Consider the following 23,068-nt stretch of genomic DNA (forward strand, 5'->3'; position numbering starts at 1 on the left):
TACAATACAATATAATATATATATATATATGTAATTTGAAGATACAACATATCAGTAAAATCTAACAACTAGAAGAATATTCATAACATTCGACTTTTATATTATATGTAATTTAAAACATTCTTCACAGTTTGAGAAATGGAGTGCTTGTGGAAACACCCGTTCTCTGCAATATTGGCTGGTCCATCAGGATGTGGAAAGACATATTTTGTGAAGCATTTTCTCCAGTGTTTACCCCAAATGGTAAATGTAAAATTCAACAATATTTTGGTGTGCTACGGGGAATGGCAATCTGCATACAATGATTTCCCTGGTTTTGTACAATTTCGGGAAGGAATGCCTAATATTGACCAATTTGTGCCAAATTCTGGACCTCATCTTATTATTATCGATGATCAGATGAGGGAATGCGATCAAAGAGTCACAGATTTATTTACAAAAGGGTGTCATCATCGTGATATTAGTCTTTTCTTTATCACTCAAAATCTATTCCATCAGGGAAAAGGGAATAGGGATATATCTTTAAATAGTCATTATATTGTATGCTTCAAAAATCCAAGAGACAGAGCCCAAATTAATTATTTATCTAGACAAGTATACCCGGAGAATCCAAATTTTATAAAAGATGCATATTACAATGCCACCGCTGAACCCCATGGATATTTGCTGTTTGATCTGAAGCAGAACACTCCGGAAGAAGTACGTTTTCGGTCGCGGATATTTCCCGACGATGATATCAATTATGTATATATTCCTACAAAAAAAGCAAGCATAATCACTAGTCGTTTATTCTGTCATCATGGCTCCAAGAGTGAAACACGCTAAAGTGCTCCAAGTTTTGTCGGATGCTAAACCAGCACTTCGCACAGCGATATTACAAGCTGCTGATTCTTCCTTAGTTAATTCAATCTGTGAGTGTTGTTACAATGTTCTAAAAGGGAATGTTCCTCTTTCAACACCTCAGAAAACAAGATTGAGCCGGTACAAGAAGGTGATACGTAATCTCTCTGCCAAAGGACACTCTACAAAGCAGAAGAAACAGATACTAGTGCAACACGGAGGATTTTTACCTGCGTTATTAGCCCCTTTAATAGGAGGTGTGTTATCAAGTTTATTTAAGTGAAAAAGAGATCTGAACATGGAGCATGCCAAAAAAATGGTTATAATACCTCAAGAATTTATGGATAACATGAGACATCCTGTTATGTCTGCACCGTCTACATCCTTATCGCAATTGGATCAAGATATGCAAGTAATTTTGAATCTCAAAGGTCTTTCGGATGATGAAAAATGGAATCGTTACAGTATTGTGCTCCAAAAATTTCTGTCTATTACTCGAAAACAAAGAGAACCTGTGTCGCTACCGATTACAGAATCTACTGAGAAGTTGACTGATATGAGAAGAAATTCTAGCTGCTACACCTAGCATGTATCGTAGAAAAGCCGAACTGTTGTATGAACGTCTTTTACATAATAGTAATATTGATTGGGATAAATATGGGGCAGTTTTTATTAACAATAATAAAATTGAAGGCTCAAATATTGTCGATCTAGTATCGGATATAATTCGACCACGAAAAACAAGCAATCCTGTTGGGTGGCAACTATTCAATAGAGCTCTGGCGTTATCTAATATTCCTCAAGAATATATAGGTAACCCCCGGAGACAGGAGTTTATTCAACAGATTGTTTTTGGCAACCCCGGACGCCATGTTCCGCTGTCCGGAGCAAACCAAGAAGAGGCACAAGAATTAACAGAAGCAGAAGAAGAAGAAGAAGAAAAGGAACCAATTTCTTTTGTATCATCATTTCCAGGGCACAAACGTAAACGTACTGTTCCAGTTTGGTCAAGATACAAACCATGAGCGAAAAAATATTAGAGAATATCTGGTACAATCCATCTCATCCAGCATCCTATTCTACAGCTTCAACACTATGGAAAGCTGTAAAAAAATCCATACCATTGTCAACAATCAAACATTGGTTGACAAAGCAAACTGCATACACTTTGCATAGACCTGTAAAGCGTCGATTTCCGAGAAACTTTTATTTTGTGCATAATATCGATGACCAATGGCAGGCTGACTTGAATGACATGCAGAGTTTGCGGAATCACAACAAAGGGTACAGATATATACTCACAGTTATCGATATTTTTAGCAGGCATGCTTGGGCTGTCCCTGTAAAAAATAAAACTGGTGTATGTATAAAAAAGGCTTTCCAGCAAATTTTCAAACAAAGCAAAAGAAAACCTTTGAAATTACAAACTGACAAAGGCCGTGAGTTTACCAACAGTATTGTGCAGGAATATCTCAAAAAACAAAATGTAATTTATTTTACAACAAAGAATCCTGATATTAAAGCTAGTATTGTTGAAAGATTCAACAGAACTTTAAAGGAACGCATGTGGAAGTATTTTACTAAGCAAAGAACCAGCTGTTATGTTAATGTACTCCCAAAGCTTTTGAAAGCTTATAATCATAAAATTCACTCGAGTATTAAAATGGCACCAGCAGATGTTACTCCTGAGAAGGTTTTGAAAGTATGGCACAATATGTATGACAAAAAACTCAAATCTGATTCATCTCCACTATTGTCATTGAAGATGCCATTCAAAATAGGAGATACAGTGAGAATAACAAAAACCAAAAAACGCTTTGACAAAGGTTACATGGAAAATTGGACAAGAGAAATATTTGTGGTGGAACGTATTTTGAAAAGAAATCCTCAAGTGTATGAATTAAAAGATCTACAAGGACATAAAATCGATGGAACATTTTATACGGAAGAGTTGCAATTGGTCCGCTTACCGGATATGCATGAAATTGATAAAATCCTTGCGACCAAAGGTAAAGGAGCCAGTAAAAAGTTGTTAGTTCATTGGAAAGGTTACTCCAGATTATTTGACAGTTGGATTAGCGCATCGTTTTTGGAGTCAAAAAAAGAGAGAGAGAGGCATAAATTTTTGTAGGTATTCTCATCAGTGGTACAAATAACCTTCATAACACATCATGAGAAAAGCAAACGCTTTCTACCTTACTTTGCCTAGTAACAGTTCCATGAAATATTTCCCAAGTAATACTCTAACTAATTACACCACAAAGCTTCAGAACCGTGTGGAGTTGGACACCAACAAATGGGAGATGGCATTGGTAGAAGTGCATTATCCTTATTCAATACTAAACATTACAAAATTTAACAACTATATTCAATATAAATCTATGGATGATATCAAATGGAACGAACTTCGAATATCCGAAGGCTATTACGCATCTATAAACAGCATTGTTGCAGAAATCAATAAATATTCTGAAACATTAAATTTTAGTCTCCGAAATCATCCTGCGTACAAACATGTGACTGTTGATATATCTACCAAGCAGAGAAACATAAATGTACGATTGTCACCTCAACTGGCACGGATATTAGGTTTTAAACCGACCGATGATCTATCAGAAGTAAAAATTGGACGCTCGCCTCCAAATGTTGTGAGAGAAATTCCTTCCCAGATGTATATTTACACAGATATTGCGGAATCACATATGGTGGGAGATGCTGTCGCCCCTCTATTACGTATTATAAACATTAATCCTATGGAACATACTTTTGGAAGTGATGGTGTGCAAATTTTCGATTCACCACATTACATCCCAGTGCAGAAACATAATTTCGAACAAATAGAAATTGACTTAAGGGATAGCACTGGTGTAAACATCCCATTCTCCTTCGGACTAGTGTGTTTGAAACTTCATTTTAGACGTTGTGGTGAAAAGCTCTGATTATGAATGACCCATATTTTCAATACTACCATCAACAAGCTGGATCTGGTGTAGGTAACATATATTACGGTGCTGCCTATCAAAAAGGACATGGCATTGGAAGTTTTCTTGGAGGACTTTTTCGGTCAGCTTTGCCTCTTATCAAAAAAGGAGCGAAAGCTGTAGGGAAAGAAATGTTAAAAACAGGGGTAAATGTGTTAGGTGATGTTGTAGACAAAACACCCCTAAAACAGTCACTACAATCCAGAATTTCGGATGCCAGATCAAATCTTAAAAGAAAAGCTGAAACAAAGCTCAAGGAAATGATTGGTTCAGGTTATCAGGGGCATAAACATTTCAAAAGGAATCACTCTGCTTCGGGACAGCGAACTGGAAGGATCGCTCAGAGAAAGAAGAGATCCAGTGCCAATACAAACACCAAGAAAACAACCAAACGCAACCGTAAGAAAATTCAAATAACATCAGATATTTTTGATTAGATATGGCGCTAATTAGGGAGAAATCATGTGAGTGTTTTAAAAGTGAATTGGATATTTTCTCGGTAAAACCTACTCAGACAAGCATCTTAGAACACCACACCATCGGATACAAACCTGTTAGTTCCCTGGCAGATAATGCCCCCACCGAGTTTGTAATACCTGGACATGGTGATGATTATATGGATTTAGCACACACAATGTTGAATATAGATGCCAGAATTGTAAAAGCGAATGGTCAGTTATTGCTACCCACAGATAAAACAATTGGACCTGTCAATGATTTTCTCAATGCAATGTTCAGCGAAGTACAAATCTACTTAAATAACAAACTCATCTCGTTTCCATCTCACATGCACCCATACAGGTCTTATTTTGAAAAAGCACTGAACTATGACATATCTGCAAAATCATCTCATCTCCAAAGTGCATTGTGGTACAAGGATACAGCAGGCGCTTTTGATAACGTTTCGGAAGACAACAAAGGCTTTACAAAACGTAACCAACTAACAAAACAGAGTAAAACATTTGATATGTTTGGTTACTTGCATTCTGATATTTTCAATCAAGAGAAATTTTTGATCAATGGAGTGGAAATGCGAATAAAACTGATTCCTTCGAAAAACACTTTCTGCTTGATGGGATTAGATGACAGTGAAGGCAAAGTGGAAATTCTGGATGCTACACTATATGTGAGAAAAGTATCGGTCAGTTCATCCATCAAACTTAGTCACAATCGCATATTGCAAAAACATACAGCAAAATACCCTCTAACAAGAGTACAACTTAAAGCTGTAACTATTCCAAAAGATATTGTTTCAAAAACAATTGACAATGTGATACTTGGACGTCTTCCGAAACGATTAGTTGTGGGGTTTGTTACCAACGATGCATTCAACGGCGCACTGTCTACAAACCCATTCAATTTTCAACATTTCAATTACAACTTCTTTACTTTATATGTTGATGGAGTCCAAATTCCCGGCAAACCACTTCAACCAGACTTTGAAAACAACAAGTACATAACAGCATATCACACATTATTCTCTGGAACAGGGATACACTATATGGATGAAGGAAATAATATATCGCGTGAGGAATACCCCCAGGGATACGCATTACTTGTTTTCGATATAACACCAGACGCAGCTGCAAGTGCCATATCCCACTGCAGTCTTCAACGGCAAGGGGCTGTTAGCTTGGAAGTCCACTTCAAATCGGCTTTGGAATCTACTGTGACTTGTGTTATCTACTCTGAATTTGACGCTCTCATGGAAATTAATAATCAAAGAGATATTCATCTGGATTAATTGTATAACAAGGTGAGTTGCACAATATTACTATTTAGTGTCCAGCAATGCTGTCGACTTTAAATTTGCTTCACGGGTTAATATCAAATAGAGCCTTTGACAATCATCATGTTGGGGTTTTCGCAGCTAATGAATTACCTGTACATGTGGAACTACCAGCAGCGTTGATTGTAAATACAGATCCCAAAGATAGCCCCGGGAAGCACTGGGTAGCAATTTACATAGACAGTAACTCCCGGGGGGAATTTTTTGATAGTTACGGAAAACCTCCACATGTGCATAACCATTTGCGATTTTTGGAAAATAACTCTAAATTCTATACGTACAACACTCATCAGATACAAAGTTACGGGTCTGTGTACTGTGGGCATTACTGTTTTCTGTATTTATTCCATAGAGCCTCTGGTAAACCCATGCATAAATTTCAAATTTTATTCCCAGTACCGATAAAAAACGACAATATTATAACAACTTATTTGCTGACTCGTAAATTAAATTTATAATACTCGGTACGTATACTAGAAAATATTGACAGTAAATACTCTTTGAAATTTTATACAAGTTACATATAGTCCTAATAGTATATTAATAATTTTGTAGCGTTACAGTTTACAACAGCTTACTTATAATATTTATCTTGTTTTGTGTCTTTACAGAACAATGACGCAATATCCAGAGATGGGATCTTTCAATGCTAGATTGTCCTCTTTCAGAAACTGGCAATCAAAAGAATTCCCGTTTGTAGAAGCTCTGTCCGAAGCAGGATTATTTTACATTCAAAAAGAGGATAAAACAGTATGCTTCAAATGTGGTGGAGGATTATACCGATGGAAATACAGAAACAATCCAATACTAGAACATCGTCGATATTTTCCATTTTGCCCCCTGTCTATAAACCTAATTTCAGATCGACAATGCGGTTGATGCTTTAATTAAATTAATTAATATTTGTTATCCAATATTTCCTCAATATGACGTTTATGATATTCTGCTGATTTTTCTCTCACCATTGATCTTTGTAATGCCCCGCCCCCTCCACCTTTTTTGTCCAGCACATGCTTGGTTTGCTACGCGCGCATGCGTCTCAAAAACACACCCACGCATTTCTTCAAATGTATACCTGCACGCTGCGACATGCAGTATCTCGCAGTTCTTAGTCATGGAATCCTCTATTTCGATGCCGTTGAAAAAAAGATTTCAACCGTACACTAATTTCAAAGGGGTTCTTCAGAAAGAGAGCGATCAGCATTTACCTGAAGAACAAAAACAAGTAACTAGTCTTATACGCCAGTCGATATTATTCGATCACATCTACTATTTGAATGCTTCGAAAACAAAAGTTATCTCAATCGGACTTTCCTCTCATCTGGATTTCCAACCTGTGGTCAGGCTACACAGAAGCGGGGCGGCCGGTGTTGAACTACAGTTGCAGGAGTGGCACGCTCTTCAGGAATTGTTTCCAGTAATCGACAATTACATCGCTATTCCAGGTGAGCAGCCTCGTGTTTCCTACCCACTAAGTGAGCAACATGAATTGCTGATAACCACACTGTACAATCGCCGTCAGATCATTATAAGGAAGAAACAAGCTTACGGTTCCCTGGAGATAGTGTTCATCGCAGAAAGTTCGTGGCGGAACTTTATGAAGATATTTGTGTGCATCGAGCATGCGAAAGTTATGTGTGAAACAGTGTCGCCGTATCTGAAATCATATTTTGGAAACTGTGTGGAATCTCGCATTCTCGACCTTCGCGAACAATGTTTCGGTTGCACAGATATTTCCCCTGTCCATGCATGTAATAAGGAGAAGTTTGTGCTTTCCCATCTACATGGATGTACAAAACCTGAGCCTTTGTCTATACAAAACATCGACGGAAAAAGACTTTCCAAAGAAGTGTTTGTTTTTTGCGAGAACATGCTTGTGGAAAAAATAGTGAAACATTTTAATTCAGTGGTTGCAGTAGAAAATGGATATGATAGTGACACAATTCCTTATGTGGGTGAGTGAACAAACTTGAAGAATAAAAACTTGTTAAATAACATGTTGATAAACTGGTGACACAATATAAACATTTTACATATGTATGTGTGTGTGTGTGTGTGTGTGCGGCTCTTTTGAATTTTGTAAATATTGGTAATAAACAGGGATAAAATATATGTCTTGGCTTTTTTCACTTATCACCCTTTTAAAAATCCTCATGGTTTATATTTTTACTGGTAACAATCGTTAATAACAACATTAATAATTAACTATATAATGAAAAAGTGTGTATTGTGGACTTGTCGAAGATAAAGCATGAGAGCTTTTCTTCACACTGGTAAAACTCGGTGTTAATAACAACAATAATAATTAACTATATAATGAAAAAGTGTGTATTGTGAATTTGTCGGAGATAAAGCATGAGAGCTTTTCTTCACACTGGTAAGAATCTGTGTTAATAACAACATTAATAATTAACTATACAATAAAAAAAAATGTGTATTGTGGACTTGTCGGAGATAAAGCATGAGAGCTTTTCTGCACAGCGCTGGACACGCAAAGGCAAGTATCTTTATTTTCATTCTATTTCTAACAATGATTCGCTATTTTGTCTTGTCACTATAAAAAACTAATTCAATTTTTCTTTTATCACATCTGTCGCCATTTTGCTTGTTTTTGTTTAATTCCTCTTTATGCATTGAGGTTAATCGAAACATAACTTTAGACTTTTACATGGAATTGAAACATAGAATCTTGCCTCCTTTGATTGAATCGAACCTGTGACTCCTCTTTGATCACAAAACAATAGTGACGGCCATCTTGCTTATTTTACCTACTCTTTATGCATTTAAGCTAATCGGTACTGGGGCCCCACACGGCAAAACAACAGATTCTAATTTATCTTTATACATTAGCGGTAAAGTCTTTGCGTTGTAATCAAAAGGCATTTTGTTTTGATTTTTAATATCTGTTCCTGCCTAAATACTAATGGGGACTCAACACACTTCTTTTTTTTTTTTTAAAAAAAAAACATCATTATCAGCCAATTTGACATTGTGAATCGAACCCGGGACCTTTTCATTACAGCATAAACATCCTATTTCCAATTAGTTCATTTTCTCTTTGTGCACAAAAAAGCTAATCGGAACTTTTAAACAAATACAATTGAATATCCAATTTTCACTAACATTGGGAATCGAACCCTCAACCACTTGGTTAAAACATCTCGCGGAATAAAAAACACCACCCGCGCCGCGCCGCCCCGCTCCGCCCCGCGCCGCGCCGTCCCGCTCCGCCCCGCGCCGCGCCGTCCCGCTCCGCCCCGCCCCCGCGCCGCGCCGCGCCCCGGTCGCCGCCGCCGGTAAACACAAAACGCGGCCGCCATTTTGATTTTATTCAAACACTATTTATGCACAGATGGACTAATCGGGACCTATAATGGCGGGGCAAAACAATTGGCCTAATTTAACTACCTAGAGAATCGAACCCGCGACCTCTTCATTGCCAGGTGACAACATTAACCACTAACCCAACTCGATTTTCGAACTCAAACATTTTGTTGCCTTTATTTACACCCAGGCTAATCGAGACCATTCAATATTGACATCGTCGCCTTGTAATCAACGGGTCCCAGGTTCGATACTCGGTGGAGGCACATAGTGGTCCGAATCACCACTTTTCAACTGTAGCTCCAATCCTGATTAGTTTTGCCGTGCATAAAACGGACTTAAAAAAACTAACTCAATCTATCAACCAATCAATATTGACTCTACCAGGAATCGAACCCTCGACGCCTCTTGTTTTACAGAGCAATAACCTTAGCCGCTAAACTTTCGGGGGTAAAGCACCTTCGGCGCCATCTTTAAATCATTTCTTCATGTCTTTGAATCATACGCAATGGTTGCGCGCGCATTTCCTCCACACACACACAAACATACGCACGTGTTAGTTTAGCATACATCAAGAAACAACGTGACAAACCCATTGACCCCCCTCCCCCCACCGCTTCCGATGTCTTCAAGGTGATCAGACACGTTCTGCTGACTCAACAATAAAATCGCTCGTGGCCCGCTACCACCGGATGTAACATAACACCAGGCGCATCAAATTTTTGCTGACGCGTAGGAACATAGTGCTGCCATTACTACTTACATTATATGTAGGGAGACAAATTTATGGTAAATAAAAACTGAGGAGAGCTGTAAATAAAATGTTAGCGGTATATACCACAAACACGTTGAAAATCACATGATGATAAACAAAATTCATTCATGACTGAATACAAATGACACTATTGTTTCCCTTGATGTGCGGGAACAGACTAATCTTATTGCTGCTACAGCTAGCAAGTTCAATGAAACTGGAAGTTGAGTAGAAATTCGGGGGAAGAAAGGAATGCAGCTTGACAGGGAGCGAAGATTTCGATCTGACATTATGTGCATCGGAAATCCCAATTTGCAGCGTCTTCCTGATGTGATCGAAGATAAAACGCTTTTCAGCTGCAAGTGGTAGGAAACTTTAGGCAAACGTTTCGTTACAAATCGACAGTTTGCGCGCACAACCTCGATTGCCTGTTTTTGCGTGTTTTCTACTTAATTTGATGATATTTCACGGTTATTTCTCGAAAAAGCGTTCATTTCGTGGAAAATCACACATTTCGCATTACTTCGCGAATAAAACTCGTGCATATTTCATCATTGGGGGTGTAGTTACGTGCAGAATGTTCAAAATTGCATCTTTTTTTTTTTCACATTTCGCGATTTGGCGCATCGCGAAAATTCAATGTCCCTAATTATATGTATATGTACAGTACGAACATTATAGTTATCCACACACAGCATGTTCAAACCGGTCGTTTATATTATTATTCATTAGTAACTGTGGGCCAATGATTCACTAAAAGAGTACACAATGTCCTTAATGTACTTACGTTCTAATGTTATTTGACTTAAATTATAGTGCTCAGGTCAGTAAAATTAAGTTTATTTAAATCAAAGTATAGCTTTCGCCATAATTTATGTATAAATATTTTACACTTCTCTATCTTATTGGCTTTATATAAATTTCAACTCTTCATCATATCAGTGATAACACGAATGTTAGTGTGTATTTTATCACGATTATGTATCATAAAAAATAGCAGCATTTACTTAACTCAAGTGAATTGGCAACTATGGCCTAGTGGCAGTATTCTGTGCTTAGCTACAAGCTGTGGAGGGATGGATGTTTGTTTACGCATATCATGTGGAAATAACATGATTTATGATATTTTAAATTAGGAAGTTGCTTATTTGATGTGCGTGTTTCATTATCTCACAAGGACATGGCATCGACTTGTCTACAAAGTAAGGTCATTTCGTCAACCACTGTTCACTGCTTTTAATTAACTCGCCTGTATGTATCCGCCTTACACCTATAAGAATCTCTTAACCACATAGTAAAATATATGATGGGCGTAAACAGCCACATGTAAAGTTGCAAGTCCAATTAAACTTTGTTGAGTTGAGTTCAGCACATAGACGGAGAGAATAGTCTGTGGTGAAATATTAGCTAGTTGCGTAATATATAGTTACAGACAAATTCAAGCTTAAATTGTGGATTTAATCATCGTTTCTATAGTAAAAGTGTTCTGTGTTATTACAAAACAGTACATTTATTGAAACGTAAGTTAATATTAAATAATCTTGTGATTTAGAAGATAAATCAGTGTTAAATCTGGATAGCATGGAAGGCTCTGGACCATCCAGATAAAGTTTCCTGCTTGTAAGAAATTCAACAAATTTCATTCAAGTGAGGGAAAATGTCTAGCGATGAAATTATTAATCAAAGCAGAGAGGACGTCCAAATGGAGATGAACGAAATAGTGGAAGTAAAAAAGGATACGTCTTCAAATAAAGACGGAGAAAATATGGATGTTGAATTGGTTGCTAAGGAACCAAAAAGTCAGAACTCAAAACGAAATCGAGCAAAAGTTAGTGGAAAGGAGGAATCTATAAATGCTCCAAAAATTTTCAAAGCAAACGTATTAGAGCGTACAATGCAATCAAAGGACAATGTGAATAAAAATGACTTATTCTATCCTGGGCACGATGGCCCATATATTGTTCTTGTTGAAGGCGCGGAACACAATGTTGGTAGCTTTAGTGCTATTATGTTAGGTAGTCACTTAACAAAATCTAGAATTAAAGTGAATTTTGTTAAGGCATCGGGTCCTAATCGTGCAAAGGTTTACTTTTTAACATCCAATGATGCAAATGACTTTCACTTGAACAAAGAGTTTCAGAAGAAATATAAAGTAAATGTCAAAATCCCGAAGAGTCTTTTACACAGAATGGGACTAATATATGGGTTACCGTTACATATAAATTTAGAAGAAGTACAAGATGAAGCAGAGGCTGAGAGAAATATTCCAATAATCAAAATGGAAAGAATGAAAAAAAAGATTTATCAAGAAAATGGGGAATTTGTGTTCAAACCGACCAAATTGATCAACGTAACGTTTCAATCACAAAGGTTGCCCTCGCATGTAAAGCTACTCAGTAACATATTTCAGGTACAACCTAAAATAAAATCTGTGATGCAGTGCAGGAATTGTTTCCGTTTCTCTCACACAAAGGATGTTTGTAAGTCCAAAGCGATATGTCCAAGGTGTGGTGATTATGAACATGATGATATATGTGCTGCAGTACCTAAATGCATAAATTGCTCAGGAAATCATCTTGCAACTGAGAGGTCGTGCTGTAAGTGGGAAGAGGAAAGAGAAATTCAGAAGGTGATAGCACATGAGGGCTGTTCATATCAAGAAGCAAAGAGAAAAGTTAGTTCTAGTAGTTCATTTATGACCGAAAGAGACGATTATTCTTATGCAAACATACTACAAGATTTCCGAGAGTTAAAAACAACTGAAGCAGAGTCTTCCTTTGTGCAAGCTCCAAGTTCAGCAATTACAACAGGTAACAGATATGAGGTGCTGGCCACTCTAAGATATGAGGAATCAGGGACATCAAGAAACTTATATTCGTGGAAATCTTCTCAACCTCATCTTTACAACATGAACAATAGTTATGCTGATCGAAGACTTGGGAAGATATTTAAAAGTAAAGAAGTTATGAAAAATAAAGGTATGCAAAATCTAAAATCGTGTGACAATCCTCAAACATAAAATGAACAAGAAAGACCAGATTATATTTTACTAAATTCCCAAAGCAGTCCAACGTCAGTAACAACAACGGAAAAATGAAAATTACGGACTAGCATCCCACAATATGACTCTAAAAGCAAATAATGATTAGTTTGTTACAAGTTATGGTAAAACTAACGTCGAACATAACTGTGGATGATAATCTTCAGAGAATTAAAAATATTCTAGTCGATTGTGCAAATATTACTTCACAGTTATTGAAACTTATTGAAGAGCTTGAATCATATGAAGATGCTCAACATTAAATATAATAATTAGTAAGTTATTACATGCAAAATATGTTTTTGTTTGTGCAATGGAATTTATGCTCGTTTCCTTCAAGAAAACTTGAACTCATGAAACTGATAGAAGAGCATCATCCTCTCATTATATGTGTGTGTGAAGTATGGGGGGATGGAAGAGTTTCAATTGAAATAAAAAATTATCACGCAGTAATTAATCAAAAAGGCGGAAAAGGAGTGGGTATATTTGTACATGAAAGTTTGGCATTCCAACCCTTATCATTTAATCCCAATTTAGTGATTCTTCGAGAATATCGGGTGGAAGTAGTGGCAATACAAGTGCAAATTTTGAATAAAATATTTACCGTTATCTCGATCTATATACCATCTTCCTGTACATCGCAAAAAATTGCAGTGAAGCATTTAAGGTCTATGATTAGTTCATTCAAGACTCCATTAATCATAACTGGAGATTTTAATTGCCACCACCCATTGTGGGGTCGACAGGCAGCAGATAAGTTGGGTCGAACTCTTGTTGAATGGATGGAGGCGGAACAGTTAACTATAATAAATGATGGTGCACCTACTTATATGCCTAGAAATGGAAGTAATCCGTCATCTATAGACTTAACATTAATTTCAGAAAAGTATTGTGCAGACTTTACATGGGAGGCCGATGTGGACTTGAGAACAAGCGATCATTATCCATGTTATTTTTATCTGGCTTATTGCCATGCAACAAATGAAAGAATATTAACTATTCGGAAATGGAAAGTATTCAAAGCTAATTGGTCTAATTATACTAAACTTTTAAATATTTATTTCTCAGAGGATGATGGATTAAACCCTGATAATATTACATACGAGGAGTTTGTAAAAATCATTTCGGCTGCGATGGACTTGGGTTGTCCCAGGGTGATAAAAAGTAGTCAGCAACACTTCCCAAAGATATACTGGTGGACAGAAGAGTGTGCTGAAGCAAAACTACATAGAGTCGAATTAGCAAGAATATACTCACGTCAACCAAATCCAGAGAACTGGATAGCATTCAGACGCTCTGTGGCTAAATCAAAGAGATTATGCATAAAAGCAAAAAGAAAATCATGGAAATTATTTTGTGAAAATTTACATCCAAGCATGAAATTAGGATGTGTGGAATAAGTTTAGGTCGCTCAAAAATCCTCGTACAGCAAATGTGGTCTCTTTGAAATCAAATTGGAAGACTGAATTTATTCAGAATCTCATACCTACAGTGTCAGACGGAGTAATTGAAACACCAAATGAATTATGTAGTTACACATCAAAACTACGTTCGGCGAAAGGTTTTGCAACTCCAATTTCAAAAGAGGATATCTATGAAATCATCGGCAACAGTAAAGAATCTGCTTCAGGGATGGATGGAATTACTTATTCGATGATTAATCACCTTCCAGATGTAGCGTTAACGGCGATGTGCACAATTTTTAATAAATTCTTAAATAATGGAAAAGTACCAGAAGATTGGTCCAAACAGTTTATTATTCCAATTTTAAAAACAGGCAAGGACCCTCAAGTAGGTAAATCACATAGACGTATAGCTTTGACGTCAGTTATAGGAAAGATATTTGAGAAACTGATACAAAAAATAATAGAATGGTTTTTAGAAAGCCAAAATATATTTCAGTTCGAACAAATAGGATTTCGAAAGGGATTAGGATTCCAAGACGGATTAATCACTCTTTCCTCGTATATTTTCGACTCACTGAAAAGAAACAGAATTGTACTAGCTGCATTCTTAGATGTAAGCGCAGCTTATGATAATGTAGATATTAATATCCTAATCCAAACAATACAACAGCTAAAAATACCTCACAACTATGTTTTGATATTATGGAAGTTACTCAGTAAGAGATCTGTATATTTCCACTTTTTCAGTGAAAGTACAGGACCGTATTCAGCCTGCAAAGGGTTACCTCAAAGAAGTCCTTTAAGTCCTTTGTTATTCAACATATATATGATCGGGATGAAAAGGAAATTAATTCCAACAGTAAATTATCTTCAATATGCAGATGATATATCTATATGTCCACGACACAAATTCATACTGATTTTCCTGTTTTAGAGGAACAAATATTGGAAGTGCAAAAGTGGCTTGAAAGTAAAAAACTCTCCATTTCAATGGAAAAATCTAATATTACAATTTTTAGTAAAAAGGGAACACCTCCAATAGTTCACTCAATGTTCCGAAAAACAAGAATTCCCATTACATCCAGAGTAAAATATTTAGGTGTCATCTTGGATGAAAAACTAACTTGGAAGGACCAAATTAAAGCAATACAAGTCAAATCAGAAAAAGTGTTTAATTTGTTCAAAGCAATAGCAAATACTCAGTGGGGATGTCATCCTCGAGTTATGCTTTTATTTTACAAGAATTATTTTCGGCCTATGATAGATTATTCTCTACTGGCAATGTGTAACTTGACAGAAGGAAAATTGAATTCCATTGATGTCATACAGAGGAAATTCTTGAGAAGATGTTTAGGCGTTATGAACAGCACTCCAAACGTAGTAGTATACATGGAAGCGAGGGAATGTTCCATTTCATATGCTCTTCAAAGTGAAATCATATTTTGAGCATCCTTTCAACAATGTACTAACAAATATGATACACTTATATGAAACAGGAAAAATAACAAACAGAAAATCTGCTATATGGAAAGAATTGTATAATTTGTTTTGTCAAGAATACCAGGATGTTCTACAGATGCGTTCACGGCCTGTTTTTAATTAGATTATCCTCAACAGTCTCTGGATAATATTCATTTCCCTTGTTATTCGCACATATCGGAATATTTTACTCAATGGCCAAGTTTTTATTTCATATACACAGATGGATCTAAAAGTGAGTCAGGAGTTGGATGTGCAGTGTACGATGCACAACATAAAACAGACCTATTATTTCGGCTTCCACAAGACTGTTCAATATTTACAGCAGAATCTTACGCAATTTACCAAGCTTTAATATATGTCCAAAAATTAAATTTACGAAAGTTCTTAATACTTACTGACTCGCAAAGTGTATTACAGGCTCTTAAATCTTCTTACAAGAGTCTTTACAAATTATCCCCTTATATTATAAATTGCATACAATTAGTTCAAACAATACAAAAATCTGGAAAAACTATTGAGTTTTCTTGGGTTAAAGCTCATAGCAATATTGCAGGTAATTCTCATGTAGATGAACGTGAATTACGAACTTATCATTATACTATACGGATCTTCTCCCTAGAGTAAAGAAGAAAATTCTGAATGAATGGTTTGACTAGTGTCGAAATGAACTTACAACAGTTGGAGAATCATACAGACCATTTGCTGATTTCAAAACACAAAAGCCATGGTTTCATCATGTAAGTGCTACAAGAAATGTAATTGTATTAATTAATAGACTGAGAACGGGCCATTTGTGTACTAGGCAACATTTATCCAAAATTGGAATAACGAACAATAAGAAATGTGAATGTGGCTGGGAAAGTGCAGATGCACAACATATAATACTGGAATGCTCAAAATATAATAGAGAGAGAAATATCTTGTATAAAACTTTAAATAATCTAAAGGTTCAGTTTCCAACAAATTTGTTAAGTTTAGTTGTTAATCCAGATGTGAGAATTGGTTGTAGTTTGTTATCATTTTTAAGGAAGTGTAACATACAATTGTAAAAGGCAAAGTGTTTTTTAAAAAAAATCTAATATCTGTAAAATAGGGGGGATGGACTGATAATTTTATTGTAAAACAATTGTGTGTGTATTGTTATGGACAAAAACGGCATAAAAGCTGTTAGGTTCCAAATAAAGGTATGAATGAATGAATGAATCATCACATAGACGGGTGGCTCCAATGAATGTGAAGACTTCTTTATCAGTCAGAGCTTATCTCAGATGTCTTTTCTTTACAGGTGCTGGCGAACGCGTGGAGTGGCGACTGGTATCAGTGGAGGCAGTACTCGGACCTCGTGAAGCTCCTCTACATCTTCCCCAGGCTGCTCTACCTGCCTCTCACGCCCATCCTCATCGTGGCCCCGAAGACGGGCACCTTCCGCTTCTGGGCCCTTCCGGTGAACAAGATGCTCTTCAGCATCGCCTCCTACGCCATCTTCCTCGCCCTGGTCTTCGTCGAGTCCAACCTGGACAAGAGTAACCAGCAGAGGGGGCCTCCCGACTCTGGTAAGAAAATACGTCGCAGATGCGATCAAATGTTTCGTTGGGTTGCCAACATGCAGTCTGCAAAACGAGCCCTGAGCCAGGGAAACCCATTACTAGCGGTCGACACGGCACGGCTCAGCACAGAACACATCGACATCGGTGAAAATGTCGATCTGTGCTGTGCCGTGGCGTGCTGACCGTTGGCAATGGCTTTTGTGCCTTAATTTATGTCTTCAATTCAGAATATTATAGGGATGGGCCCCAAGACTATATACCTACACGAACACTTGTATTTTCTGAAGACACCGAGACCGAGACGACCTGTTTAAAATCGAGACAAGAGCGAGACTTCTCGAGACCTAAATGTCCGAGACTCTTAGTCTTATTTTAGACTTTGGTAAACAAAGCAGATATTTAAACTCCATAGTGCAAGAGCCCTTTGAGAATCAAGGCCTGATAAGTGTTTTTTCATTTGAGCGCATCGTAACCCGCTTCTTTTTAACGGCTTTCGAGGCCGGAGACCGCCACTTCTTGTCTTCAAGTAGCTTCCCAATTGCCCTTACAGTACCCTCGCAACACCGTAAGCTTGAGCGGCTCCCACAGGGAATTGAACCCGGGTCCGCTCGCACCAAAGGCGAGAGCGTTTAAGAATTTGGCTACGGATAGGCCAAATATTTTATTTATCATAATTGCAAAGTTCATCCATCGGCGGCAACTGTGAATCGCTGAAACTTATAGAACACATCAAAACAAACAACGTTCCACCACTTTTTGTATCGTTAGTTTACTTCACGTTGGATTACTGCAGGTGTTCCTCGGTACGTTTTACAAAGCATAACATGTTGGTAGCATGGAATTTTTCGCAAAATATGTGTTCCTTGTAACACCGACATGCACTGTTTCAGAAAAGAGAAACGATACGCCATGAATGCGATCAAATGTTGTGTTGCGGAAAAACAGGCTGCAAAACGGGCTTTCTTAAACGTCTATAGCTCCGAAACGACGCACCAACGACAAAAGGTTCATGGCTGCAGCAACACAGGCCTTCCATCTGTCCCTATCTTGAGCAAGATCTATATACTCTTTTCCATCCCTACCGATTTCCTTTAGGTCTATCTCAACGTTGTCCCTCCATCTTCGTCTTGGCTTTCCTATAGGTCAGGTTTCCCAACAAGAATCCTATAAACTCCTCTTTCCTCTCCCATTGTTGCCACATGGCCTACCCACCTAAGTCTTCTTGATTTAATTATTCTAATAATACAGAGTGTCCGAAAAGTCACGCAACCCGGTGTTTACGGCCGTATAACGGAATAGCGAAACGGAATGAGAAGAAACGCTTTCCGCCAAGAAAATGCCCTGTGTATTGGGAAAATTTGGAGAGACAAACATATGTAAGAACATGTATGTTTTAATAACAAATAAGCAAAGTGTTGCCAAAGACGGAAAAAAAATATTTGCAAATCGTGTATATTAATGCACAGAACTCACGGAGGTAAATTATTGCAACATTTCACAATACCAACGAACAATTTGGATGGCCATCTAATGAATTTGACAGAAAAAGAACTTTGACGAAGTTTCAAAAACATTGCAGAGGGGAATAAATGGGCTGTTCCAAAAATCGATGTTTTCCAATATTACGAGGGACACTGGCAACACTGTTGGTGTCACGTGTCACTAACAGACGTGTTTCACCTCAGGCTATCACACTAAGGCACTTTTAACGACAAAGGAGAAAGTTGGTTATTCTCGAACATATGCAATAAATTACATACACTTTGCAACCTTGAAATGTGGTTTCAATTGGATAGGTATGTCAACAGCCAAAATTCCAGGCATTGGTCGACAGAAAACCCACATCAGTTGCATGAAGTACCCTTGCATTCTCCGAAAATCGGTGTATGGTGTGGAATATCGCGACGTCGTATTGTGGGACCGTTATTCTTTGAGACAACAGTGGATACTGCTGTGTACGGGGATCTCATAATGCAATTCGTTGCTCTCCTGGAAGAAGACGAACGTGATGTTTGGCTACAACAAGATGGAGCAACTTGCCATACATCTAATGTATCTCTTCGTATGCTGAGATAATTTTTTGGTGATCGTCTAATATCCAAGGATTTATGGCCCAGTCGCTCGCCCGATTTAACATCTGGAGATTTTTTTCTGTGGGGTTACTTAAAGGGGAAAGTATACCAAACGGGACCCAGAACATTGGAGGAGCTGAAAAGAAACATTACACAGGAAATTAATAATATCGGTGATGCAACCCTCAGGAAGGTATCTGAGAACATGATCAAGCGAACCAACTTATGTATCCAAGAAAATGGTGGACACTTCAAACATTTGCTTTAATTTGTAGGGATAGCCACATTTCAGGGTTGCAAGGTGTATGTAATTTATTGCATATGTTCGAGAATAACCAACTTTCTCCTTTGTCGTTAAAAGTGCCTTAGTGTGATAGCCTGAGGTGAAACACGTCTGTTAGTGACACGTGACACCAACAGTGTTGCCAGTGTCCCTCGTAATATTGTGAAAACATCGATATTTGGAACAGCCCATTTATTCCCCTCTGCAATGTTTTTGAAACTTCGTCAAAGTTCTTTTTCTGTCAAATTCATTAGATGGCCATCCAAATTGTTCGTTGGTATTGTGAAATGTTGCAATAATTTACCTCCGTGAGTTCTGTGCATTAATATACACGATTTGCAAATATTTTTTTTCCGCCTTTGGCAACACTTTGCTTATTTGTTATTAAAACATGCATGTTCTTACATATGTTTGTCTCTCCAAATTTTCCCAATATACAGGGGGACAGCGTTTCTTCTCATTCCGTTTCGCTATTCCGTTATACGGTCGTAAACACCGGGTTGCGTGACTTTTCGGACACTCTGTATCTGGAGATGAATATAAATTATGTAGTTCTAAATTATGTAACCTTCTCCACTCACCTGTCTCCTCGTCCCTTTTAGGTCCAAATATTTTCCTAAGGATCTTATTTTCAAATACTCTCAATTTATGTTCCTCTTTCAATGTAAGGGACCAAGTTTCACACCCATATAATACTATAGGCAAAATTACTGTTTTGTATATTTTAACTTTTAGTTTCTTAGATATTAAACGAGAAGACAAAAGTTTTTTTACAAAAAAGGACAGGGCTCCTTAGACATAAAAGCTGAAGAGAGACTGGCAACCCTTACCATATCTAAGTTTCATGTACAGGAATAATTTGATATTGGTGGATCTCCACCAACTTAAAACTAACTACACCTTTGAGCAAAATAAAGACGATGGATACTTTGCTCTGTAAGCATCTGTACAAGTAGTTCTGCTATAGAGATCTGTAAGCAAGTAATAGCTATGTAAAGAAGTTAAGATTCTACTCACCGATTTCCTTGATCGCAGGGCTGGAAATCCCGCTGATGATATTCGTGGCTTCTCACATCGTCAACACCTTTACGCTTTGCATGAGGCACGGTCCAGGAAGGTTCTTCCGGTTTCTCTGGAACTGGTAAAAAAAGAAATAACATTTTGTTAAGACATTTTGTTTTAATTTGGAGTCATAGTAAAAAGTAGCATTGTATTGAAACCATGTCTGTGAACCAAATTAGTGAATTTTATAGATATATTTGATGTTTGTTATTTAGCGTTGTTTTTGGCAGGGTAACCACTGCGCCACGGAGGTTGCTATGCTATGTATATACGTGTGTGTGTGTGGGGGGGGGGTGTATATACCGGGTGTCCCAGAAGTCTTTCCCTGATTACAAACTTTATTCATATCCGCTATATGCAAGTAGAGATGTGAAAGTGGTGCCAAAATGTTGGAAAACTAACCAAGGTTTTTTTGTTCCAGGTTTCAGTAACGTGGCTGTAGTGTAGCAGTGTCAGTGCCCAGGAAACTGGAAATGTTCACAAATCAGGAAAAATATTGTGTCACGAGACCCGGTCACCAATAACAGTGTAGAGGAACTTTCAAACAACTTATGGAAAGATGCCACCCGATGTCGAGAGCATTAAGACATGGTATGACAAGTTCAAGACCACAGAGTCTGTTGCTGACTTACCGAGAAGTGGCCGAACCATCAACCTCAGCGATTTCAAACAAAGTAAAACATAAGCCAAAAAGTTATCTTTATGATATCTTACACAAACGTATATTTTTTCGTGCATACAAAGTGCAAATTGTACAGGCTTTGTTGCCTAATGATACCAGGGGACACACTGAGCTTTTTCCTGATTTGTAAACATTTCCGGTTTCCTGGGCACTGACACTGCTACACTACAACCACGTTACTGAAACCTGGAACAAAAAAACTTGGTTAGTATTCCAAAATGTTGGCACCACTTTCACATCTCTACCTTACATATAGCGGATATGAATAAAGTTTGTAATCAAGGAAAGACATCTGGGACACCCGGTATATATATATATATATATTTGTGTGTAATGTTGCAAAGAACCACTAAAATAGTGTGATACGGTTATCAATGATTGCATGCTCGAACGTAGTCGGCCCTCGTGGAGGAGTGGTTAGCACATCGCGCTACGACGCTACGGGTTCGAATCCTGGCCTGGGCATGGGTTTTTGTAAGTGTTCATTCATCAATTTCATCGTATCATAACTCATCCCCACCTTCGCAAATTAGCCAAAAGTGGCAAAAAAGCGAAGTAAAAATAAAGCAAAACAAAAAAAACATGTTCGAACGAAGTTAACGCATGTGATTACAGTAGTCATTTGGTGTTAATGGGGAATTAATATTGGTCAGTACCATTGGTCGTCTGTAAAGAACTCCCAAGTATGAAAGTCTTTAACACTCGATTACGCTGTTACAAGTTATCGTAAAATTTGCAACATTGTACAGTTAAAATTTAACAGTGTGTCTGTTAGCTTACAAAACGGGTCGGGACCGCTTTATTATTATTATTATTTAAATGTGAATATTTCATCTTGCATAAAGATGGATAATTATTGTAAATTGTAGTTGCCTGCACAGTAAAAATAGTTTAAAAACTGAATCTTTAAAATTACATTAAATAGGTTAATGGAATAATGGTCTCTACTCACTGGCGTACGCAGGATTTTTATCGGAGGGAGCTGGAATTGATAGATAGATATTATGTAGCTGAATTATATTCACGGCATTAGACCATAATTTCTTCAATCGGTTGCTTTCAGTGTAGATTTCTAGTTACACCACATGTGGTTAGGTGGTATAGATTAGCATTTGCTTCATCTCGCCCGAATAAAGACTTTTGAATTGAACTGAATTGAAATCAGGAGTATATCTTATACAGTGATAGTAGATAGAGAGACAACATACCGTAAGTGTATTATATTTCTTACATCCCTGTTACTGTTCTTTTGTGAATGTTGCTTAGAGTCACCGAAATCGTTAGGCAAATCAAATTCTACTGTTTCGAAAAAAGAAGTTAATTCTAATTGTGCGTGTAGTATGGTTTGAAATACGCGCATTCCTGTTTATAAGTGTTAATGTAACAAATGACAAAATTCATGACTAAAGTGTTAAGAACGTCTTTATTCTTCCTGACTGCCAATTATTGGATCAGTCTTCTTCCCTGATCGCAGGTACGATCTGCTGACTCAGTTCTTCTTCGTGGTGACGTTCGTCTTCTGGTTGGTGGCCCTCCTAGACGTCCAGAAGAACGACCAGAGGGACCTGGAACGGAAGTACTGGAGCAGCATGGACCCCACCCTGGTGGCCGAGGGGTTCTTCGCCCTGGCCACCATCCTGGCGTTTGGAAGACTCATGTTCCTCTGCCAGCTCAACATGTTCTTGGGGCCACTTCAGGTAACCCTAGTACAACTCATAGGCTTATATTCTGCATTGTTCCTATAAAAATATATTTTGTCTTCTTTTTGGATGGGTATTCATGGCCGTATTGGGGGGTACAATTCCC

At 37.6% G+C, this 23,068-nt stretch overlaps 1 protein-coding gene across 1 annotated transcript in view; it reads left to right on the forward strand.

Annotated features, from left to right (window-relative positions):
- The window catches only part of LOC145977910 (short transient receptor potential channel 4-like), a 60,302-nt gene that overhangs the window by 22,984 nt on the left and 14,250 nt on the right, over positions 1-23,068 (forward strand). Inside the window, exons 6-8 of the mRNA XM_083110217.1 lie at positions 16,902-17,169; positions 20,554-20,659; positions 22,737-22,959. Of these exons, the coding sequence (XP_082966343.1) occupies positions 16,902-17,169; positions 20,554-20,659; positions 22,737-22,959 (597 nt within the window). The remainder of the gene's footprint in view (positions 1-16,901; positions 17,170-20,553; positions 20,660-22,736; positions 22,960-23,068) is intronic.

This window comes from Lepisma saccharinum, chromosome 24, assembly GCF_977018435.1.
Source record: "Lepisma saccharinum chromosome 24, izLepSacc3.1, whole genome shotgun sequence".
Classification (NCBI taxonomy): domain Eukaryota; kingdom Metazoa; phylum Arthropoda; class Insecta; order Zygentoma; family Lepismatidae; genus Lepisma; species Lepisma saccharinum.